Source organism: Polypterus senegalus, chromosome 8 (genome assembly GCF_016835505.1).
Source record: "Polypterus senegalus isolate Bchr_013 chromosome 8, ASM1683550v1, whole genome shotgun sequence".
Lineage (NCBI taxonomy): Eukaryota > Metazoa > Chordata > Cladistia > Polypteriformes > Polypteridae > Polypterus > Polypterus senegalus.
This window is the reverse complement of record NC_053161.1, coordinates 138088129-138114414: the sequence shown is the minus strand read 5'-3', so window position 1 is coordinate 138114414 and position 26286 is coordinate 138088129. Positions and strand designations below refer to the sequence as shown.

Genomic DNA, 26286 nt, shown 5'->3' with positions numbered 1-26286 from the left:
CAGAAGTATCCATTGTGTAGATTAATTTGATGGCCACAGTATTCACTAACCAGTGAATAAGTCAAAAGCTCATCAGGCTTTCCAACAAAAAGCATAAAGTTAAAATATGTAGTATATTAATGCAGCAAAGCACAGTGCCCGTACATGTGGCTTTTCAAGGATTTAAGCTCCCTCTCATGGGTTATTTTATGATTAATTATCCTAACAAGGACTTTCAAACAGTGCCATCAGTCCTAAATTGAAGACAAGCTCTGTGGATGCTTCCCTTTTATAGGGCGCAACTGCACAGGATTTTGAAGGCCATTACATTTGAATTACAGTTGCCTGAGGACTACTATAATTATTTCTTATTTGAGAAGTTAGTTTTAGTTCTTTGTGTTGCTGTATTTTCTTTAAAAGTAACCAATGACTATATTAACTGTAGAGGTGAAGTAACAAGGACTACAACTCTGTGTATAACTTAACACTACAATCCCTGAAGCCTATGAAAAAAGTCGTAATTCCGAGCCACCTTAAATTCCCTCACACCTCATCAGCAGCGTCTTTGTTTTCCAAATGTGTCAATCTGCACAAGTAGCAAGCAGCCTGCTATCCCATTCCCCATCGACGCAACTGAAGTTCTCCCAGCTCAAGTCTCTTTTACTGTTTGTGAGGCAAGAAATGTTTAACACAAAACTAAAACAGAATTTTCTTTCATTTATAGTAAAAATTAATATGTGAATACTGGAGTCCAAATATCAAATAAACACTCTCACAAAAGTTATAACAAAACAAATGCACCTTTATTTAAGAATATAAACAAAGAAAAAAGAAATTATTCAACTTACATGTTGCTGTCAATATGTAAAAACCAAAGCCCAAATATCAATTGCATGGCTGTTGTAAAGGTAACTTCTACTTCTAAATCAAGAGGTTTGATCTTGGGTTTTCTCCGCATTTACCATTATGACTAGTGATCTGCTATTATTATTACTACTATTATATAATAAAAACATACATTTGCTTTGAGTCTGTAACAGCCGATGTAAAGTTTTCCTACTTGTAAAAGACAAAGCTGAAGTAATTAAGCAGACACGCAAACACTGGTGAAGCATGTCTTCTTGGTATCTTGTTACTTGAATTTTGTTAATTCAGTTTTATTCTTGAATAAAAGCATACTTGTTTAGTTATACCTTTGCGAAAGTGTTTATTTTATATTCCAGTAACCACTTGAATGAGATCAAATCTGTCTCTGCCTCTCTCATGCATGCACACACACATTTATACATAAAAATGCTATTTCATTTGAACATTGGACAAGACCGAAAAAAACACAATCTCTGCGTTATGGTGCATGTTACTGGGAATGCAGACAGACTTCTATTAGGGCACTGTCAGATCTAAACACTAGCATGGAGAACTGCACACGTACTGAAGTGACTTTAGCTGAAGGTGGAAGTTCCCGTCCCACATTATGGCACCAAGCAGAGTTGTGTTGCAGTGCAGCAGATTATTAGCGAGTGAAAGTGACGTGAAGAAGTTGTCAACTGTTACGGTACTGCCTTTGTCCAGAAACGACTTTATGACCACAGTCCTGGAAAGTCCTTCTCCCATGGGACAACTGGGATCTCTTCCTAAATAAGGAGTAACATTGCACATGCACATACAAATCTGTTGTTTTCACACATTCTGTATAGGTGTCTTTGTTGTCAAAGCACAAATGCCACATGATAGTCTGATAGCGGTCACGGGGCATCACATCTTTGATTGCAAGTACAGCAAAATACTTCTGACCAGGCATCAACCACAGCACCAACTGTGGACATCGCCACTCTTTTGAAAAGAATGGCGATAAACGACATCAACTCAGAGAGAGAGAGAGAGAGAGAGACAGGCAAGTTCATTGTACCTGATTAACGTGACTGAGAGAACAAAACTGAGTAAAAAAAAAAAAATAATTTTTTACAAGTAGCAAAAATTTACAACGGGTGTTACAGACTTAAATCAAATGTATGTTTTTATTATATGATAGTAATAATAGCAGCTAACTAACCAAAACAGAAAATGCGGGGAAGATCCAAGATCAAACCTACAACCTCTTGACTTGGAGGCAGTCGTTCTTACCTTTAAACCACCCATGCAGTTGACAAAAGGACTTCGGTTTTTACATATTGACAGCAATTTATGAATAGAATAATGTCTTTTTCTCTGGTTATATTCTTAAATAAAGGTGCACTTGTTTTGTTATAAGCTTTTGTGAAAGTATTTATTTGAACTTCAGTCTTCACACATTATACATTTCACATTAACATTTTATTAATTTTTACTATTAACATGAAAAAAAAATGTTTTAGTTATGCGTTCAAGATTTCTTTCCTCGTGTTTCTTGTCATCCTACATTTCGTTGTAGACACGGAACACACATTAAATGTATGTATTCCAATTAACGATATATTATTTACCCTATACAACTCCAGGGCACCTCAAACCCAGATAAACAGACTTGAGTGGGGAGAACTTCAGCTGCGTCTGTGGGAGATGGGATAGCAGGCTACTTGCTGCTTGTGCCGATTGACGAGGTGCGAGGGAATTTAAGGAGGCCCAGAATTATGACTTTTCATAGGCTTCAGGTTATCTAGTGTTAACAATTCTATGACAAAGGAATAGTATTGCACTTTTATTAATTTATAGACTATATTCACTTATAGTTGGACAAACAACTTTTAACAATTTTTATACAACTGTCATATATGGAATACGATGTTAAAAGAAAACACATATTTGTTTTATGTTTAAAAAATATAAATTTTACCTAGATCCAGTTGCCATAGATCTCCCAACCTATATCCTCGCATACCCCCAAACAAAAAAAGCTTTGGGGAATAAGATCCTTTCCTGCTGTAGATCACAACTGCATGCGATTCCCGTGCTGAAGGCATAGGTCCTTTAGTTTCTGGAATATTCCAGCCTTTCACCCCTGTTCCAGCTTGTAACTCCAGTTCATAAAAATCATTTAAGTACCTGAAAGAGGTCAGTTAAGGTATTTAAAACTTAACAATGCTTATTTTTATAAAACTGTAAAAGTGAAAACTGAACCTAGCAATTATCTCATTCTCTAAAACGTGTCTCTGTACAAACTACTTTAATCGATGGAACCTACAGCTTAATTAGCTACTGTAGTCAGTGGTCCATTACCCATAAATTTTAAGGCACAACAATGAAAATCACAAGTAAAACCAAAGGTATATAATACTCACTCATACCTTGGTATATTATTGTTGGGATCTTCACTGTCATTTGCCAGCCCTCCAAACAAATAGCACTTGTTCCCAAACAAAGTGAAGCTGTGGCCCAGACGAGGACAGGGAGCTTCACCATTCCTGGGAGGTTTGGGCTTCAGCTTTTTCCATAGCCATCGACTTGCCTGAAAACAGTCAGAATCCATTGGGTGCGTTTCATGTCAAGGCTTCCATATTCCGCTAAATTGCAAGGATTACAAAATTTAACACAAAAACTAGGAAAGTGTCAAAATAAGGTATTCTGTACTAGTAACATGTTTAGACTTACAGTATTCTGATATAGAGTTCCAAATGTAACGAAGCTATATATATATATATATATATATATATATATATATATATATAAAGCAATGGCCCTAAACCATTGTTTGTTTGTGTTTTTTTAAGTGGGTTTGTGCAAAAAATCTGTATAGGAATAAGTGGATTTACAATATGTGATCTGATTTAGATTATTAAAAAATAAATTTGTAAAAAGCTTTGACACTGTAAATTATCTGACCCTAGTTCATTCATTTTCACTCAGGATATATTTTGTGTGAACACTGATTTTTACTCAGTTTCGCACTATCAACCATAAACTGGCCTAAAACAATTACATAAGGGGCATGTGTGGCACCTTCTAAAGCACTGGCACCTTGCACCTTTAGTTTTAGTTCTTCGAAAGCTTAAACCATACAGCGAGGATGGGTGTAAGGATACTCAACGGGTACTGAAAAGCAATGAGCTTAAAATCTCAGAACAAATGTCAACCATTTTAAATGGTCTATTAGACAGCTTTAAAAAGCAACAGCAGCAAAACTGTTATTAATTTTGCTACTCCACCTGTATTGCATGGAAAAATACTAATGCAAGAGTTCCTTGAATACTAAGACACTGCCTGCATGGGATTTGTATGTTCTCCCTGCATTTGTGCAGATTGTATATAAGCACCCTGATTTCCCTTCTGCATTCCAAACTTAAGTAGTTTATTAAGTTAATTTACAACTATAAAATACTACAATATGCATAAGCACAGATGTATGCCTTGTAACGATCTGGCTCCTCAGCCACGATTGTTTTGCATTCATTTCTGCCAGCATCTGCTGTGTCCAGCTGCAACCCTGTATTGGAATTACCAGCCCATGCAATGCTTAAAAATGATGTATTATTCAATAAGGAAAAAAAATATGAAAAATGGTAATAAACTATGGCAAATGTGTTTATCTAAAGCCAATTGGCTCAAGATATCATAGCAGATATAAAACTAATGGGAATAGGTTTGCATAACAACTGGGATTTGCAAAAACAGACACATTACACCAGGGGTGTATCCTTTTGATCTCATTCACCTTATAATTTCGTTAACTGGATTTAATTTTAGACTTAATCTTGCAAAAAGTTTGAAATGTGTAATAATGAAAACACATCTCGAACAAAGAAGTTCAAACATGTTCAACCTTCTGCTTCATGGAAACACAAATGAGCACAGAAAAGACAGAAGGTGGTATCTGGTAAAAGTAATAATTAATCATGCAGTACAAAGTATCAAAGTAATGCAATTGTGTGCATTGTAGGCTGACCTGTAACTCATAAAGGTGGTTACTGTATTTTCCATACTCCATCATTCCGCCAAATACAAGGATCCTAGTGCCTTCACACACAAATCCATGGGCAGCACAACCAGGAGGAATGTCTCCACGCACAGCTGGCAGAAACCACTGCTTTGAGACTGAAAGCAAAATGAGGAAACCGATTATTTTTTTCATTGTAAAAATACCTCTGTCATCGTTAACTGCAAGTAATCCATCCCATCCATCTTCTAAACCTAGTCTATCCTGAAACCCTGGTCATTTATACAGTCACTCTGGTGTTAAAGACCCCAACATGCTCAAAACTGAAAAACGCCCCTGCTACAATGAAATTCTTACATGCGCTAATCAACATACACCATTTCGTCACTATTCGGGTAAAGAATTATTTACTGAATATCAAAAGTTCCATTTTTATCCACCGTTTCTTTTAATTGTCAATATTATTTTTTGGCCATATTGCCACCTCTGTTGTGAAGCGTTTGTGATAGAGTGCCCATTTGACAGACTGTAAATTATAAAACAGGGTCGCCTATATTAACTATGTGTGTTTACGCCCCTCCAAAGCGTCTTGGATCGAGGTCTTCTTCGTCAGCATGCGATCATGCAGCTAAATTGACCCCCAGTACACGACAAGCGCTCTATGGGGCACAGTGTGAGAGAGTGCGATCAGAACCGGTGACTTTCAGGTTTCCTAGTCATAACCGATCCCCCACTTCAGTTCTTTAAATTCACCTTTTTCTGTCTGTTATAATGGGCGAGCACAGGTGGTCTTGAACACGCGGCTGCGCGCGAGTGTGCATGTTTTTGACTCGCCTCACTGCAGCCGGTGCACGACCTCAAGGTAAACAATACAAAGGGTACCACGCCTCCAGTCCAGCGTCTCTCCTAGTTAAGTAGCAAGGTGGGAGAAAATATCTTAATTAATAATTTTGCTGATGGTAACAGACTTCCAAATTGCTGAAGCGAACGTCTAGTGTTTTTTGCACAGCCTAGTGAGAACTTTCGGAGGCAACCCCGAGTTTTTATTTTAAATATCCGACGCACCTCCCTCCCATCCTTCCACCCGTACCAGTATTGTAAACGTGAAGTTCCTCCGCGATTCCTTCATTTCCCCCGCCGAAGACAATGAGGAGCTCTCGGATAGCCACTGCTCTGTGTCCGTGTCGAGAGCGCGGGATCGGGCCGCTGAAGGAATGCACCTCTTTCCAAATAGGACTCGGAGAAGCCATGGTCCCGCTGTTATCCCATTCCTCCAAAGCTATCCCATACTGCTCCGTTGTGACTGTCTATGGTTTCCGCTAGAAATGGTTACCATAGTAACAGGCACTTCATGAGTTCAATGTTCTAAAAGATTCATTTGACGCCATCTTACTTGGGAAAGAACAAATGTTAACGCAGAAATGGAGAGTTGAGTTCGTATCAATCTGCATCATTTCATAACATTAAATATAATTGGTCCAGTAATTTAAGTTATTAATACAGAACTAAATAAAACAAAAATAACGAAATATACGACAGCATTTTACGCATACGAGCCTTATGTGCAATGAGGGCAAGACGTGTGTATCTCCTCGATGGCACAGCTGGTGCACAGTGGAGTGCGCCCTCCTTGGCAGAACTCGGTACAGAGATGGCGCCTGCTCAGTTGAGGACCCCAAAGCACCACAGAGTGTGGAAAAATTGGCACTGCCTCACAGTTTAGGGTTAATCAGAGTCCTCTTTCTGTGTAGTTGCTAAGTGCTCTCTTTGGAAGGACAAAATGAAGTTCAGGTTAATTCATAAATGTAGGTGATATGTTCACATATTTATATTTTAAACATCTAAATCGTATGCTTCATTTTGACCCTGCATTTACTGCATTAAGTAAGTTTATTAACGTTTATTAAGTATGTTCAGTGGTAGTAGTTTTTATTTTATTAATTTGATTAATAGTAGTAGTAGGAGATGGAGTATTAAAATTGTTTCTTATGTGTCACATATCACAACTGATACTGTTGGCTATATCGAGTAACAAAGAGAAACAGCACATTGATACAATGGACCATTATAATTATTATTAATGATTATTTAAGTAATTTCCTTCAGGTTTTCTGATTTTGATTTATTTTTATTACTAATTAGGCCTTTATTTATAATGGAAACAAATTGATTGGTATATCATTGCCATTAAATGCCATTGAAGTCTAAATCTATAGGTTGCCCTCCAGATTGCAGCAACCCTTCTAGTTGCCAGATTTTTAAAGCCAATTAAGACATGCTTGAGGTTATCCATGGCAGAAGAATGTAACAGCGGCTTGGCTATCATCAGCCCCAACTCAGACATTTCCCTGAAGCTGTCATGTGATGAGATGACTGTGTCTTTAGAAAATGTAGATGTGTGCTCTTATGATATGCAGCAAAGAGACTGAAGAAACCCCTAAACATTTACATTCAAGTTTTGATTATTTTAAAAGAGTATTTGTATTTGAAGTTAAATAGTTACAGTAAGTGTGTGAAGTGTACTGTTTAGATCATTTTTATTTATTTATGTATTTACTCTTTAAATTACAGCTGTTATAAGAAATACTAGTGTAATGGATTAATGGGGGTGGCCCAAGAAAATTCAGATTAGTGCCCTAGATTGGCTGGGGGTGGCACTGTTTTCACTTTTTGAATGCACTTTATTTTCTCTATGGAATAAACTGTTTTTCTTTTGACTAGTAAGTCTCATGCTCATCTTTTCTCCCTCGCCCTCATCCATCCTTGGTTTATGGTTATTGATGTCCCAGATTCAAGGTTAAGTATGTCAGTTGTGGACAACCTTGGCATCAATTGTGAACACTACACATTTTGGTTGTTGTCCGGAAGGGTCACCAACCTCTTTGCTTTTTCAGGTGTATGAGGTTCAGGTCACATTTCTATATCTATTTTCACAAATCTCTGTAGGAGCACAAAAAACCATCCTCATTGGTTGTGCCACCAAGAAAACCACTGCAGAGGGTTGAAGACAGCATTGAATAGTACTGGCACCAAACATTTGCCTTAGGAAGGGAGACAATATAATCAAAGACTTCAGCCATCATGCACAGCTGCATTTCTCATTTGTTTCTTGTGGCAAATATTATGGGCCACTGGCATTTGAGTGTGCTGTAACCTAAGAGTAAATTTAGAAACTGTTTCACTCCATGGATTATAAGGTTACTAAAAAGCCAGTCATATTGTAGTAACAAATACTGAACATATTGTAACTGTATATATATATATATATATATATATATATATATATATATATATATATATATATATATATATATATATATATATATATATATATATGTTACATTCTATGTATGCTGTGGTTTTGTGGATATTTTATAATTGTCACAATTCTGAAGATTCGTGCAAATAAGAATTTAATTGGTTTACACTTACTGTACACTTGGTTTACAATGAACCTAAACTGAAAACCGAACTGTGGTTCTTTCTGGGAAGAAAAACTCAATTTTTGTGAAAATTACCCATAAAGTGTATCAAATATTTCCTTAAAAATAAGTTTCTACCTGTGTGTCTGTGTTCTTGTTGAAAAACTCTTTTAAATTAACAGTATGGATCTACTGTACTAGTTCCCTTCATAATTCTGAAGAGTTCAATCATGTCACCTCTTAATCTCTGAATACTTTAACTGAAAAGGTTTAACTCTCAACTTTACTCAAAAGTTCAAGTTCAGAAAGTTGCACAGCACACAAAATAAAAAAAAAGTAGTCAGATATCAAAGTTGACGTGAAAAGGTGAGTTGCAGCCCACTGTGTGCATGTCAGCACCACTGGAGGAGGTAGTGGAAAATTCAGGGGCTCACACCATTTAAGCAGTGAGCTGCTGCAATTATTGGCAAAACACTTGTATATCTCACCAACATTAATGAGATGCATTTCTGCATCACATATAATTTTTTAAATTAATGGAATGGAGCAAGACTTGCATAGATGGTCAACCCTTCATCTCACTTTAGCTTGAAGAATTAACACTGTTAAGATGAATATTCTTCCTAAGCTCCTTTTTTATTTCAAAACATTCCAATATACATTAATAAATCATTCTTTAAGCAATTAGATTCAACAATAACCTCATTTATTTGGAATTCAAAACATCCACGCATCCAAAGAGCAACCCTACAAAGACAAAAGGCAGAAGGCGGCATGGCTCTACCTAACTTCCAGTTTTATTACTGGGCGGCAAATATACAGGCGATAAGAACCTGGACACAAATAGAAGAACATACACAGGCTTGGACCGCAATAGAAGTAAAATCCTGCAGTACTTCTTTGTATTCCCTGCTCTGCCTCCAATAAACACACGCTATCGGCAATACACTAATAACCCAATTGTGCTCCACTCACTTAGAATCTGGAACCAATGTAGAAAGCATTTTAAGACAGAGAAGCTTCTATCTGTGGCACCTCTGCAAGAGAACCACCTCTTTCAACCTTCACAAACATATGCAGTTTTTAATATCTGGAAAAATTTGGAATTAACTTGCTTAGAGATCTTTATATAGACAACAATCTTTGCATCCTATGAACAATTACATTCCAAATTTAACATTCCAGCTACACATTTCTTTCACTATCTTCAAATCAGGAACTTTGTTAAACAGAACCTTCCAGATTTTCCTCATCTTGCACCCTCGTCCATGGTGGAAAAAATATTGTTCAATCTCAAGGACTTAGACACCATCTCTACAATATATAAAATCATTTTACAATCCCTCCCTTTCAAAGATCCAAGAGGACACTGGGAAAAAGATCTCTCAATTAATATATCAGAAAAGGAGTGGAAAGTAGCAATGCAGAGAATTCACTCGAGCTCCATATGCTAAAGCATACAATTATACAACTCAAAATTATATATCGAGCACATCTGTCTCGACTAAAACTCTCCAAAATGTTTTCAGGGCATGATCCAACCTGCGAACGCTGCAACCAAGCCCCAGCCTCACTGGGTCACATGTTCTGGGCCTGCACCAAATTAACATTATTCTGGACAAAAATGTTTAATTACCTTTCAGACAGCCTTGGACTCACAATCCCTCCTAACCCATTAACAGCTGTGTTTGGTGTTCTTCCAGAGGGGCTTAAAGTGGAGAAAGACAAACAAACTGTGATTGCATTCACTACACTCTTGGCACGCAGACTTATTCTGATAAACTGGAAGAACCCAAACTCTCCTCTTTTAAGTCAGTGGGAAACCGATGTGTTATACTATTTGAAATTGGAAAAAATCAAATACTGAGTTAGAGGATCCGTATAGACTTTTTTCAAAACATGGCAGGATCTAATCAGTAATATTTATATTAGTATATTAATGATAGTGAATTTCCCCTTTGGATTAATAAAGTATCTATCTATCTATCTATCTATCTATCTATCTATCTATCTATCTATCTATCTATCTATCTATCTATATTTTAAAATAAGCCCATAAAGCACATAGAATTTATTAATTTAGGTATGTTTACAAGCCTTAAATTTCATGCCGTTTGCCTTGCTCTCTCTCTCAGGGGTGGGGATCGATTTGTCCTTAACTCAATTTTTCTTTTTGTAAAAACTTGATTGATTTGTATGGATTGCAATAAAATTAATAAAAATATAATAAAAAAATTAATGGAATGGAAATGCTTACTATTTACATAGCTAATTCATTCTCTGGAGGCATCTTTATGGCAAGTTACGTGCAGTTAATTGTTCTGATTACATTTGAAAAAATGGATGCTTCTGCAAATTGCGCTTTGATGTTTGCCTGTTCAACCACAGTGTAAAGAAATCGTATATATCTGGGTGACAAGCGGTTAATACCATCCCATACAGCTGTCATGGTGCGACACAGTGATGACTGAGTAATACCCGATTGATCAGCCAGTTCATGTTGAAAAAGCTACTGTGGCTAAAAGCCTGAGAGAGGACAGAACTTTCAAAGGAGCAGGTAGAGCACAATTCTCAAAGTCTGCCTTTGTAAAGCCGGCTCCAGTTCAACACACAGCTCCAAGAGGATAGCCCTTCGAAATCTAAATCAACTTAGAAGCCAGTCATCATCCTGGGACAAGAAAACAGAATGATATCTAAATACACATTCGCTTCTCATTCTTCCATTTGCGATGTTTTCTAATAACGCTAAAGCAGCCATAGTAGTCAAATTTGTAAATGATATGCAGTTAATTTCGGTGTATTTGATAAATCCCATGTCATGGGTGAGAATATGAAAAAGAAAGGGGAACCACACAGAAACTGTAGCACTGCTTTGACTCTGGGTGCCGCCTCTTTAAAAAACTAAGCAAAAATGTGCATACGCATGGTCTGTGGCTTTGGCATTGTGGCAGGTTTAGGCTTTATACATCTCGACATGAGTGTGGAAACGAACGTACACAACATTTTCGTACATGCACACCATTTATATATGAGCCCCCTGGCATGGTTATCGTCTTAAACTTAACAACATCATTTTTTCAAATTTTGAACAGGAGGAAGCAGCATGAGAGCATATATGGAAGCATACTTGCAGTAAACAACCTCCTGGGAAATCAAAATGTTATCACTTCTGCAGGACAGTCCAGTAACCTCAATGTAGTAAAGCCAAAGGTAATTGAGATGAAATGCTGTGTCACCTAAGTGTCAGTTACAAGTTCACCAGTAGGAAACAGAAATCACTTTTTCATAAAGTTAAAAACTATGTTAGGAGACCTCTATGAACCCAGAGTGCTGTACATTTGATAGAAAAACAGGCTGTTCATAGCTAACTCAGGGGGCTACAAGCATCAGCAAAATGTAAAAATAAATAACTGTAACAAAAGATGAAATTAACATGGATGTGGGTGAAATTGGAATGCTATAGCTAGACTGTGTACACACTGTGGGGACTGTGCAGAACCCAATCTGTAAGGCTGCCACACTTAGGAGGTCAAAGTCACAGGTCTAAAGGAGTGCAAATTTTGCAACTTACTGAGTGAAATTTAATGCAGTACCTGAAGCATCTGGACCTGTAGTTTGGGTCCTGGAAAATGACTGAAAATGTCTCCAGTTTGAGCGTATAAGTAAATTATCAAGCACAGAGCAATAATTTAAATCATGCCCTACCATCAAGGCAACCCTCTGTCTGAGTGTACACTCCGCCCTGCTTCCATCACACTTTTTAATCAGCGGGTGCTGCTTAAAATAAGGAGAAAAGTTCAACCTACTTGTATGTTGTTTCAGACAATCTGTTCTTGGCTAAATAAAGTTTGGAGTGTAAATTTCTGTAAAAGCACCTCATGAAAGATGATATACAGTTTCCATAAAGTTTGGGACGAAGAAACATTTTCCTCAATTCACCCCTCTGCTCCACAGTTTAAAATGACAAAGTAAACAATTCAAATGTGATTAAGTAGTGCATTGCAGACTTTAAGTCAAGGGTATTTGCATATATTTTGGTCATACCTTCCAGACACTACAACACTTTTTATATACGGACCCTCCATTTCAGGGCACAATAATGTTTGGAACAATTGGCGTTACAGGTGTTTGTGATTAGTCAGGTGTGTGTTTCATTGCTCTATAAGATACCTAGGCTGGCTTCTACCCTTTGGAGTCTGTAGTTGCTATTGTTCAACTTAAGGACAAGAGATATGCCAATGAAACTCAAAGAATCCATTATGAGGATGAAAATCAAGAATTAAACCATTAGAGACACTGGTAAAACCTTGGGATTATCTAAATCAACTGTCTGAAATATCATTTATAAGAAAAAATGTGCTGATGAGCTCAGTAATCACAAAGGGACTGGCATGCCAAGGAAGACCTCCACTGCTGTTGACAGAAGAATTCCCACTGTGGTAAAGAAAAAGCCCCAGATGCCTGCCTGACAGATTAGAAACAGTCTTCAGGAGGCAGAGGAGTATGTGTAAGACTAATATCTGCAGAAGACTTCATGAACAGAAATACAGAGTCCACAGTGTTAATATGCAAAGTACTAGTTAGCCTCAAAAAGAGGATGGCCAGATTACAGTTTACAAAAGAGTACTTTAAAGAGCCTGCAGAGTTGTGGAAGGATTCTGGAAAAAGGTTCCATGGACAGACAAGACAACGATGAACCTGTATCAGAGTGATCGAAAGAGTAAATTGTGGAGACAAAAAGGAATTGCCAAAGATCCAAAGCAGACCGCCTCATCTATTAAACATGGTGGCGAGGGTGTTATGGCTTAGACATGTATGGCTACCACAGGAGCTGGCACACTTCTCTTTGTTGATGATGTACCTACTGATGGCAGTGTCACAGTGAATTTTGAGGTTTATAGAAACATCTTGTCTGCTCACGTTCAAACTCCTCAGATGGCGCTTCATCCTACAACAAAATAATAATGATGCCAAACATACCGCTAAGGCAACACCTGAGTTTTTCAAAGCTAAAAAAAGGGAAATCCTTGAATGTCCAAGCCAGTTGTCTGATTTAAATCCAATGGAGCAAGCCTTCCATATGCTGAAGAGAAATCCCAGACTTCAAGCAGTCATTGCATGCAAAGTATATAAAACAAAGTGCTAAATATGACTACTTTACTAGACCTGTCATTCCTATGTCCCAAGCATTATGGTGCTCTGAAAAAAATTCCTGTATGCTGTGGCCGAAATGTATGCAAATACCTTTAAATGAAAGTCTGCATTGTGCACTTTAATCATGTTTGTACTGCTTGATTTGTAATATTAAACTGTGGAGCAGAGGGGTATATCATGGAAAACAATGTGTCTTTGTCCCAAACATTATGGAGCACACTGTATCTGGAAAAAAAAATTGTAAATGAGACTGTGATGATGGGCTTTTACTTCATCCAAGACTTGCCAACATGCAGCTTCCCAAGTTAATCTTTAGGATGAATTAGCCAGGACTGAGCAGACCGAAGGAAGTGTCTTCCTGACGACTAACTCCTAGAGCAGCCCAATCTCAGAGTCAGAGCTGTGAAGTTTAATACAATACTCTGGGGAGGCTGAAAGCAAGATTGAAAACATCTGGAAATATTTCCTGTAACCTATCTGGCAGCAAGCTTACTGCCTCACTGCACGCGCATCAAAAGTCTGAAAAAGAAGCAAAAAAAGTGCAGATTGTTTTGAGCTCAGAGCTGGATGAGGGACTGCATGCAGAAAATAGTGAAGAAGTCATTTTCACTTCCTGACAGGCTACAAGAGGTTCAAATCGGGGTGAGAGGTAAGTGAACCTGACCTCCTCGGGTCCCAAAAAGAGAGAGAGCGGTGGGGAGATGGACTCAGTACTAATATGATTTTTATTTTTTTTTAAATTGTAACATTCACTGAGAATGACAAATACCTCTCAGTTAAAGTATGCTGTCACTGGGGGTTAAGGTGCTTTGCATTGTTCATTCTTCACTATTTCGCCAGTGGGGTTGGGTGGAGGCTGCAGTCTGTTACAAAGAGTAAATAACCATACTGCAGACAATACTTCTGGAAACAGGAAATGTGCTGTGTTGTAAAATCATTCTTGTAATGTCCAAATCAATCTTAGTTCCTCTGCCCTTTTTCCTAAAATCTGCAAACTGCCAACTGTGCACACGTCTGTCTTTAAAGGTATCCTTCAAAGGGAGTTCTAATAAAAGTTTACAAGCTAATAAATGACGTGTGCTAGGAGAGAAGAGTCATAAAGTAAGCAAAGCCAGATGTCACTGTTGTGTCCTTTGAGTATCTCCTCCAGAAACTGAACTGGCTACATCACCACTGCTAATGTTGTTTGTTTAAAAATGTTCAAATATGAAAGCTTGAAGTTCAGATCGTTATAGTTGATGCAATCATTTTATAGTTGACACACCTATCTATCTATCTATCTATCTATCTATCTATCTATCTATCTATCTATCTATCTATCTATCTATCTATCTATGTCATATAGTTTCTGTTACTTCTTTCTTTCTATCTACAAGTATCTATCTATCTATCTATCTATCTATCTTAATTAAAATGAGTTTATTTTCTCCCCAGAGCACAATGCAAGACCCTCGCTGCTTGTCATTGTGTCCTATGTTTTAGACTGTTTTGTTGCGGCTGACACATAACAGTTCATATTTCCCCACCCGCTTTTAAAATTCATTGCAGCCTTCCAAGAAAACATGCCACATTTAAACAGAAATGCGTCTTTTGATTTTTAAAGAGTTGGCAAAAGCCATGTTAGCAGGGGATGTTGAAAAATGTGCTTCAGAGTTGTAAAGTAGTTTTAAGCTTTTTGGAGAGTGGATCTGAAAAATTATGTACTGTAGACTTAGAAGGGGAGCAAATAACATTTTTAAAAAGGCATTTGGGGATTGTTGTTTTGTTGCAGGATTCAGTTCCTTCACTGTTGATGAATGCAACAAACTAGTAAGTGATGCTAATGAAACGAGTTTAAAAGTGACCATAAGTACTTGAATTGCAGGCTCAGTATGGAAATGCTTTATTGCTCTTATACTTAAAGAACTTCTTTCACCTTCAAATCATTTAATCATTTTTCTGAACCTACTCAATTATATACTAGGTCACAGTAGCTGAATCTTACTTTAATAGCACTAAGATGGATGGAATGCCATTTCATTACAGGGTCCATTCGTTGACACCCCCACACTTGCTCATACTGGTGCAATTTTTTTAGCTTAACCTGCTTGTCTTCAGATTGTTGGAGAAGACCATAGTACCAGGAGAAAAAAACAAAGTGGACATAAGAGAAACCTAGTGAGTGTTTTAACCTGGTTTTATGAGGCTGTGAGGGAGACACGATCATTCATGAATTGTCTTCAAATAGAATTTTGAAAGAAACCTCCATACAGTTACGTAACATATACATTAATATGTGCGCAGAAATATACAGTGAAAGTATACTTGACTGAGAGAAACTGCCAGGGGCAATGGTGTTATCTGTCTCACACAGGGCAGGGTAGAGTTAGAAGAGTGCCAGGCATCATGGAGGTTGAGCAAGAAGTCAGACAACCTCTTGGCTGCTAGATGGTACAGCAACAATATTTATTTCTATAGAAATTTTCATACACAGGATGTAACTCAAAGAACGTTACAAGATGTTATAAGAAAAGAAAAATCAGAAATAGCTAAAAATAATGCATAAATACCAAAAATAATAGCTAAGAATAAATCAATGCACATTTATATAACAAAAATATATATATGTAATACATAAAACAGAGTTCTTCATTTTCACATCTCTAAGATAAGTCTGATGGTCAGATGGCCTGGGAGGACAGAAATAAAAAAAACTCCAGGCATGAGAAGCTGGAGAAGAAAACAATTTGCAGGGGCTCCACCTAATGCCCGCTGGACATTCTACTTAAAATAAATGTACTTAAGTTGTTCCTTATTTCTCTTAGAAGATTCGATGCAGTGGGTGTCATCAACAGTTGGAATACCGCTTACGTTCCAACATCACAGGCAGCTTCACGGTACTTTGATCAGATGGTGGTGGGTTTTTGAAGAAATGGAAAAGAAAGCAGTGGAAAGTAGAGGTTAATAATGGTTGCATATTTAAATACATATAATTTAAAATTAGAACTAAAATGCATCTGAATAAAAGACAAATTAAAAAAGTGCTTTCTTACAAGTTATTTAAAATGGTATTAGCCTGGTGTATTTCTGTTGGTAAAATATTCTACAATTTGGTGCATAACAGTAAATGACTGCCTCATCACTTCTTTAATAAACAGGCCACTATTAGAAGGTCTAAGGTTAGGACTTGGAATGAACGGGTACAGACATTCCAAAATATCGGAAGGAGCAAGATTACTTAAGACTTATCCACTAATAGTATAATTTTAAAATCAACTCTAAAGGGTACACATTTACAAGGGAGAACAAGAAGGAACATCTTGTTTCTTTAAGGAAACTGCAGTTAAGTAAGGAGCTACTCCACAGAGCTGTCCCTTTTAGTGAATATTGAAGGCTGAGGGGTGTAGGGACACCAGGAGCCACTAGAGGGAGATCTGGAACTGATCTTGGGCTTTGGCCAGGAATTTCTACAGCAATAGAGATGGACTGAGATCAGGACTTAATTGTTTCCTTTATTAATCTTATAGTTCTATGAATGTCAAATTTTGAAGTGCTGCTATTATTTAGGCACCTCAAAGGTTTGGTTCCTAACTGAGCTTTAACTGGCTCAATTTTGAAACCAATTTTAGTTTTCAAATAATAAAAGAAGAAAAGATGAGTGTTTGAAAAGAGCACATTGGCTTATACTATACTAATTTACAGGGCACTCTTGTTCCTGATAAAATAGTATGCAACCTTGAACAGTTAATATTCAGTATAAATTGAAAATGATCAAAAAATATTCATGAAACAAATACAATACAGTAGTTTAACGTGTTTATTTTGTCTTTTTTTCCACTTCACTATTGTTCAGTTTTGATGATTTTAGAGTTTAAAAATAGAAGAATAAAACCAAAATTAATAAATAACAGATTATCACAGATTAAAGCAATGTTTAAACACCATTGGGGCTAGGACATATATATTTCATTAAGCTGTAATGTACAACAAGAATTAATGATCTGTAGTCATTTAAACTTTCTGAACTTACCGCCACCATTACAATAGCCTACCATGTCTTGCCCATTTGTAACTAAATTAGTTGCTGTGCCTTTTTCTTTTCCTCCTCTCGTTATATTCTTTTCATACAAAGACTGAACTTATGTATTTGTGAGACTGGCACTCACCAAGCACATTTGGAAACTGTTCCAACCTCAGCCTTTGTAACTTAAAATTCAGGTTTGCAACACAGAAAAGTATATTAAATTACTTTCTTCGTATTGTGATAAGGATGACTCTGAGACATCATAAAGGTTTGGGGCAGCCACCTGTATATTGTGTCCTGGCTGCAAATGTTTTTGAAAATAATAAACAGATCTTAACAGATTGGAGTCCACAATTGAACTGAACTCATTGACTTCAGATGGTGGCTTTAAAGGCCAGTGGAAGAAGTGAGGTCATCTGGACTAGACGTGACGTCATCGGCACCGCCAGAAACTGAAGTGACATCATCAATAGTTCCACCCGCGGAAGTGATGTCATCAGCGGCACCAGAACTAGGCAGGATTTCCTGAGAATGGTCTGAAAGGGATTGAGAGAAACAATTAGCGCACCTCACCGCTCCCTGGTCAGGAATGGAATTACAATTATTCAGACCCTTTAGTTGTCTCCTATTCACATGTGTGTGACAGTATATACACACTTTCATGAAATGGTTGCACATAATTCAGGGGAAGCTTGTATTTCAAAAAAATAATCTCAATACGCTGGAATGGATTTCCAATAGAAATGCTCTATAAAATATGGGTTGTTTGTTGTATTTTTAAGAAAGACCTTTTCAGCTTATTACTTTAAAATATATCCAAAAGTTACTAATGGCCTTATTAATGGCATACTGCTTATAACATGGCTTTTGTCAATGGTCAGAACACCAGGTTGCCAGTAGAGTCCCAGCCTCTGATTGAGCATAAGCAGATCTCTTAACAAAACAGGCTCAGATAAAACACCATTGATATGCATTTGACAAGGTCAAAGGTGCAAATGAATATAAATAATCTGCCTCCTCTGCATCATTTTGTTAGGAATACTTTTTTAATGATTTAATTTCATTTGAAGAAAATAACATTAATTAATTGAAAAAACTAAAATGAAAAGAAATCAGAAAGTTAAAAAGGAAAGCAACAAAACAGAATTCAATCCCCACCCGAGAGAAGGAGAGGAGAGCCAACAGCATGGGCAAAAACAGAAAAAAAAAAAAAGAATGGAAAATGTCCTTTTCCCCAGATATAAAACCTTATGGTAAAATTATATTTTTATTATCCCTACCCACCTTTTATAAGTCAGTGGGTAGCAAATGTTCTATACTACACTGTTCAAAACATTAAGGGAACACTTACAGTAAATCACACATCAGTTTTCAATGAATGAAGTATGCAAATGGAAAATCTTTACTGAGTAATACTGTGTAATTAATTGAGAACAAAATGATGTAACAATGGTCAGTGCAATCCAAAATCACCAACCCATTCAGGACTAGATTGAACATCACACCAAAAATCAAAGTCAAAAATTGAAATCACAAGCTGATAAAACTTGAATGAATTTCATCACAGGAACTCATAATGTGACTCAGTGGTGTGTACAGTCCCCACATGCCTGTATGCTATCCCGACAAAATCTGGCCATGATCCTGATGAGACAGCAGATGGTTTCCTGCAAGATCTCCTCCTAGACTTTGTTCAGGGCATCAGCGAGCTCCTGTCTGTGACACAACTTGGCGGCATTGGATACACCGATACATAATGTCCCAGATGTTCTCATTTGGATTCAGGTTTGAGGAATGTGTGGGCCAGTCAATGGCATCAGTGTCTTCATCATCCAGGAACTGCCTATACATTCTGGCCACATGAGGCCAAGCATTGTCCTGCACCTGAAATAACCCATTGCTCACTGCACTAGCAGAAGGTCTGACAATGGCTCTAAGCATTTCATCAGCAGTCAGGGTACCTCCAAGCTGTGCTTCCCCAGACCATCACTGACTCACTGCCAAATTGTTCATCCTGGATGATGCTGCAGGCTGCATAATTTTCACCACAGCATCTCCAAACTCTTTTACTCTTGTCTCAGTGAAAACCTGCTCTCATCTGTGAAGGGAACGGTGCAACCATTGTGGTATTCTCTGGTGAGTGCCAGGGGAGTTGCATGGTGATGGACTGTGAGCACAGGTTCCTGTTTCTGGAGGTTTGGTCAGAAACATGCATACCAGTAGCCAGCTGGAGGTCATTTTGTAGGGCTCTGGAATTGCTCCTCCTGTTCCTCCTCACACAAAGGAGTAGATACTGGTCTTGCTGCTACGTTGATGCCCTTCTTCTGGCCTGTCCAGTTCTCCTCATGTAACAGCCCATCTCCTGGTATCTCCTCCATGCTCTTGAGACTGTGCTGGGAGACACAGCAAACCTTCTCTTCTTGCGATGGCAGGTATGTTTGTACCTGTGCAACCTGAATTGGCTGCAAGTACCACCTCATGCTACCAGTAGTGACAAGGACACTAGCAAAACACAAAACTATAGGGAGGTCCACATCTAATTATGCAATTTTCATTATGCTATAACTTATTAAGTTTATTACATAGAAAATCACCTGAAAAATCCCAGACTATCGAGACGTGTGCAAACTGATGACATGAAGAATCGCCAAACTGGAATCGTCCCTGCATAAATCAAAGTCAACCAAAAGATCTGGATCAGCATAATTAGATCTGGACCACCCTGTAGAGAAGAACGAGTCAGGAAGAAGAGCAATTGTATGTGGCTATCCTCCTATAAAACTATTCCCATTTTGAGGGTTGTCCTGCTATTGCTTCTCCAGTGTACATATTGCCATTCTCATTTGCACCAAAGCAGGTAAAGTTGATTCACAATCACATACTCTAACTGGACAGACTGATATCCCTGGAGCCTAATTGAATTGGTGTTTGACTTTGATGATTTAAAGTTAACTTAATTTTTATGAGCAGTGTATTTGAATTTGGAATGAAATCTAATTCTCACAGATCTTATAGGTTCTGTTCAAAACTTTTTCAAAACGTGGCAAGAAAAGACAGCAGTGAAAGGAAAGAAATTGGAATTGATCAGGATAACCAGGAAAAGAAACACTGGTGAGGAAGCAGTCTGAAGTTCGAACTGGGAAATTGAGATTCTAAGCCAAAACAATAAACTGAAGTGTTAAGAAGTTGGAGCATTAAATCCCCAAATTAAATATACCAGTTTTGAATGTATCCACAAATGTGGACACCACTGAAGTGCCTGATGCTTACCAGATTATCCTGGATAAGATTATTTCATGTGCTACCTAGTTTTAGTAGATCTTACTTAGCAGCACCATAGAAACAATAGATGCAAAACATCTTGAAATGGTGGTGTCCAAACAAAACCAAAATGACACCACTTCAGAATGTAATTCATTTATAACATATGGAAAAATCTACTCAAATTAGAAAGTAACAATTTGATTCATTGGTCTCTTAAACCCCCAAAACAATGTTTGAAATGGTTTTTAAAGACCAAACAACAGCTTTGAAACATTAAGAAGCAAAATCCAGATCATGATGATTAAGGGAAAAACAGTTCACAAAAAATTAGATTTTTTTAAATAAACAAAATGGAATTCTGTCTGCAAAAATCTATGGCAACAGCAGTGCAGTGATTCATTCATACACTTTTCATACCTGCTCATCCTGATGCAGAAGTAATTGTACAAATGTTAATGTGAAATTTTGGCCTTTGAATGAAACATCTGGCAGCCTGAAGAGAGGGAGACACCAACATTGAGTCTAGGAAAATATTAGCAAGGTGTTATATCAGAGAGGGAAACTTAAAACAAAGAAAAATGCAGTGATTATTTTGCAGTTACCACTTATTACATCTCATCTTCGACTCCATTTTACTCACATGTAGTGTAATGCAAATGTTGGTTTGCTACTCCATATGTTCAAAAAACAGTTAAGAATTAACTCTGTTTTGTGAAAAAAGACAGTAGTGAGCACATGAAACATGAATCTATGCATTAGTTCAAATACAATACAGTATAACTATAAAAATGCTATTTCTGGCTGACTTTTTTTTTTTTACTTTGTATCATTGTGTGTGATTAGATTTAAAACACACTGGTGGAGCCTCATCTTTTGTACTGTGTGCAGTTTTGGTCTCCAGGCTACAAAAAGGACATACAAGTGATGGAAAAGGTCTAGAGAAGAGCGACTAGGCTGATTCCAGGGCTACAGGGGATGAATTATGAAGAAAGATTAAAAGACCTGAGCGTTTTCACTTTAAGCAAAAGAAGAGTAAGAGGTGACATAATTGGAGTGTTTAAAATTATGAAGGGAATTAGTACAGTAGATTGAGTCTGTTATTTTAAAATGAGTTCATCAAGAACATGGGGACACAGTTGGAAACTTGTAAATTTCACACAAACATTAGGAAGTTTTTCTTTACTCAGATAATCATAGATACATGGAATAAGCTACCAAGGAATGCGGTAGACAGTAGGACTTAATGGACTTTCAAAACTCAACTTGTTGTTTGTTATTTTAGAAGAATTAAGTAGATAGGGCTGGCGAGCTTTGTTGGGCTGAATGGCCTGTTCTTGTCTAAATTGTTCTAATGTTCTAGATTGTTCTAACCAACATTACATGACAGCAGAGCTAATTTGGAGTAGAACTGTTTTCTCCAAATTGTTCGGCTGAGAGCTACCATTTAAAAGAATGTTCATGTGAAAGTTTTCTCTCCCCTCTGGATCTATAGCACATGAACACAACATGAGCTGAATAAATGCTTGAGAAGATAACAAGTGAATGGCAGGTTTTCTAAAAGGGGACAAACTTTTTGAGAGCAGATAGACAACATAGAGAGATAAAACACCTTCGTTGTCCCACTCCTGGCATTTTGGTCAACTTGGATTGTTTGTTTGTGTTTATTACCTTCTGTCCCTTCTGTTCATCATTGTATTTTGGTTGTCTCCCCAGTCATCAGCTTTCTTCAGCATTTTGAGTGTTACCATGGAAGATCCCTGGTGTTGGCTCAAAACCTGACCAACTAGAAGCCATAAAGGTATGTAAAATCAATCCTTTCTTTATACACATGGTGTGTGAGACATAAGATAATCTCTATTTTACACAGCATAGGGAAGATATTCTTTACTTTTGTTATGATCTGGTTTATTTATTTTTTTAAATTTATTTCCTCAGGGATCCAGCATCCTAGGCTTAAGACTAACATTCAGTTATGTTTTGTCATCACCAGGAAGTGCTCTTCAGACGCCACTTCCCACATTACGTCTAGGTTAATAACAGTTTATTTTTCCATAAATACCTGCCACAGGCTTTCCATCATACTTGGGACTGTACAAAAACAACATAATTTTTTTCTTTCCATGTTCTCCCCGTGTCTGCGTGGATTTTCTCCGTGTACTCTGGTTTCCTCCCACAGTCCAAAGACATGCAGGTTAGGTGCATTGCCGATTCTAAATTGTCCGTAGAAAAGAAAATAATAATGATAATTCTTTCTTTCACTTAGGTTTTGCTTTTTGTCTTCCTCCAGCTTTACTTCTTGTCTATTCCACTCCTCCTCAGGCTTATCCTCCAACTATGACCAAACCCTTGAGTGAAAGGAGGTGGCTCCTTTTATGCCAGACCCGGAGAGCACTTCCAGAAGCACATTTACTCACTGGGGAAGTTCCTCTGGGTCAGGCAGACCACAGTCTGGATAGTGAAACTTATTCTGAGGAGCACCCTGTAGCTACACTCATACGATCCATAAGGGTTCCACTTCGGGACTATAATACCCAGGTTGCCCTACTGGTATGCAGTTCACATGGGAGTTCCATCCTGGCAGCATGGGGGAGCATACAGTTATGATAGCCATTCTCCCCCGTTCATCAATTTTATGGGAATTTTGTGTGGACACAATTTCCACCAACCTGGTCTAGAGGCTGGTTCCACCCAGGCTGTTCACCATGCCTTGAAAACATGGAGGTTGACTTAATTAGCAGTTCCAGAGTGAGTGAGTGAGAGTGAATGTGTATGTGAGTAGGACCTGCACTGGTGCTACCTCCAAGGACTTCTGCCTTCGTGTAAACTTCTGGTGTGAGAGTTTTGGAAATGTAAGGTGCTTGGTATCAGAGGACCTCATACATCTGACAGGTTTGATCCGGTTAGGCATCACAGACTGGGATTCTGCAAGGTCTGAATTTGTAAAAGTCAGTGGCAGAAATAAAAAGATAGATGTTGACCTAATTGGCAATGCCAGGGCAGGTGAGTGGGCCCAAATATGGTGCTGCCTCCAGGGTAATTTCCTATGTTGCACACTAAAGACTCTGGCTATCATCTCCAGCAACCCTAAATTTTACTAGTACTGTATGACACTTTATTAAACTGATAATCTGCTACTATATAGGGTGGTCCAGATCTAATTATGCAGATCCAGATCGTCTGGATGACTGATTTATGCGGGACGATTCTTCATTTTGTCAGTTTGCACAATTCACGATTTTTCGGGTGATTTCCTATGTAATAAACTTAATAAGTTATAGCGTAATGAAAATGACATAATTAGATCTGGACCACCCTATAGTTAGATACTGAAAGGAATTATACAAAATAAGGATATAAAGGTACTGAAAGCCACTATAAAAAATAGTGTAATAACCCAAATAATTTGACAATGTCTCAGGTAATAGTTGGGGAGCCAACCAGGCCTCCCAGTTTAACTTGCAAACTCATATAAACAAGTGCACAATGGCACTGCATAAAATTTGAATAGAATTATGGCTCCGTTTTAACATCTCTTAAGGCAATCTTTGCAACATTTCACCTTCTAAGAGAGATGATCAATAACTGGGAGCTCTGTCCTCGTAGGCTCAGGTCCAAGAGATGACAGCTCCTTCCTGGGTTGATCGACTTTTACGAGGCTGGGACTGAAGGGGCCGGTGCCTTCTTTGCATACATCATAAACCCTCACTGGGCATCTTCTCAGACCTGCTGGAAGAAGAGGCACAACAGTTTACAACAGCACCCCCTCGTGTCCCAGAATGGTATTACCTGCTTCGTTTGAGCCCTGAAGGTGATCCTCAAGTATCCATGTATGAAATAAAGAGACAAATACTGAAATGCATTATAAAATCACAATGAATAATTACAATTGTGTGAAAAAAATGGTTGCTTACTTTTTCATTTGTAAGGTTTTTAAATCAGGGGGTCACTAATATTCATCTTGATCTTGCCAAGTTTTACGATTAGATACATCAAACCCTGAGTGACAAATAACACATGAAAAAGTTTACTGTGTCATTCTTTATTCAACAAAATGAATAATTATGTCCTTATTTCTTCCTATCTGTTAAGAACATAATTTAGAGTGATAAGTGGTGCAAATCAAGAGAACTCGATTAGCGGATAATCAGAAACTGCTACCACTGTGATGTTAAATCAGAAACTTTCAAAGACTACTATAAGTCCTGCAACTGGTTAACAAAGGTGGATTAATACTCTGCTGCATCAGAGGACCAAATGCTGTCTAGCCAGACTCCCCCAGAGCCCCAGAGCAGGAAGAGTCTTTGTTTGTGTTGGGTCTAATGCCTTTCACTTTTATTTTATAACCTTCTCTGATTCCCTCCAGTACATTGAATATTAAAAGCCTGGGTACGAGAGATAGTGAAAACATAGAAGACTGTTGCAAGTTTTCTAGTGTTCCTTATGGCGTCTTCCTGTTTTGGGCCACGTTGGCTTATCAGGCATGTAAAGCTAGAATTTCTGTAGCTGATGTGTTGGGAGTAAGGAATTAGATATGATGTGGCGGAGGTAGAGGCGGGGAGGCTGGGCTTTCAATATGAGCAGCAAAGCAGTTGAAGCTATTTGAAGCTGGCCCAAAACTTTGGAAAAAAAAAAACTGGAAAATGTTCAGCTGTAATAAGATCTGTTCAGCAAACAAAGCTGCAGTCCTTCCCTGTTCTGAAGTGCGATACATGTCGCTGAGGGCCTAACTATTACCATGTGTTCAATGTCCTCATTTCATAAGAGGCTCAGATAAAAAGAAGACAGGAAAAAGGGGGAACTTTTTACTTTCTTATTCCCCTTACTGGACACATCTCATATTCCATTTGTTGTTGACTGCAGAGTAGACACAAGACATTCTATGTTGTTTTTATCTCTGATTAGTTTTGACTTGTAAATCAAATCAATCTATCAATCCATGCATGTTTACCATGTCAAAGGAATACAGAGCCAATCATGGAAGCATTTTGAGCAAAGCATGAGGCATTCCATTGCAGGGTACTCACACACACACATTCCCACAATTAACCCGATGTGCTTATCTTACAGATTGTGAAGAAACTTTTGTGCCATGAAAAAAGCCTAAGATCAGTTCAGTTTATTCTTATACCAGTAACGGCGTACTGCATGATAACGTGCAATGAATACACTTCACTTCAGCATTCCTGGTTTTCAGACTCTTTCTCTGTCTCTGTTTAGCATTCATTTACTCAGAGGTTGATGGGCTTGCTGCTTCCTGAGCAGCTCTTCTTTTCTCCACCCTAGCGGCCTGCTGCTTCTCTTCTTTCGTCGGCATCTTTTCGTGTTAAAACTGATTAAGTTAGTTTTTGTGTTGCAATTACTTAGTACATTTTCTTTAATTTTTCACTTAAGCTGGCACTTAAGTCTTTAATCTGTCTCAAGAATGATTAGTGAAGGTGGTAGGGAATGAGAACGGCACCCATACACATGCGCCGCACGGCCGACCTGCTGCGCACTGCCGAGAGTTGATTCTACAATAAAATAAAATAAAAATAAAAAGAGTAATAAAAATCATCACCCTGAAAGCGGATAGTAGACGTCACATAGTTTATGTGTACCAAATTTCAAGTCAATAG

At 37.8% G+C, this 26286-nt stretch overlaps 2 protein-coding genes across 7 annotated transcripts in view; one reads left to right on the top strand and one right to left on the bottom strand.

Moving 5' to 3' along the window:
• The window catches only part of hcfc2 (host cell factor C2), a 56467-nt gene extending 50050 nt beyond the window's left edge, over positions 1–6417 (bottom strand). For 3 of the 4 annotated variants that reach the window (XM_039761815.1, XM_039761816.1, XM_039761817.1), the window contains exons 1-4: positions 5919–6417; positions 4838–4986; positions 3243–3403; positions 2792–3000 (exon numbers count right to left, since the gene is read on the bottom strand). In XM_039761815.1, coding sequence (XP_039617749.1) covers positions 2792–3000; positions 3243–3403; positions 4838–4986; positions 5919–6078 — 679 coding nt within the window. In that variant the 5' untranslated portion in view covers positions 6079–6417. Of the gene's footprint in view, positions 1–2791; positions 3001–3242; positions 3459–4837; positions 4987–5918 lie in introns of those variants that run through there. The other variant, XM_039761819.1, reaches the window with a different exon arrangement.
• A 7360-nt stretch (positions 6418–13777) lies between these two features.
• Positions 13778–26286, top strand: part of glt8d2 (glycosyltransferase 8 domain containing 2) — a 65738-nt gene continuing 53229 nt past the window's right edge. Inside the window, exons 1-2 of one of the 3 annotated variants that reach the window (XM_039761814.1) lie at positions 13778–14053; positions 22385–22469. The gene's annotated coding sequence lies outside the window, so the exon portion shown is untranslated. The remainder of the gene's footprint in view (positions 14054–22384; positions 22470–26286) is intronic. The other 2 variants (XM_039761812.1, XM_039761813.1) reach the window with 2 other exon arrangements.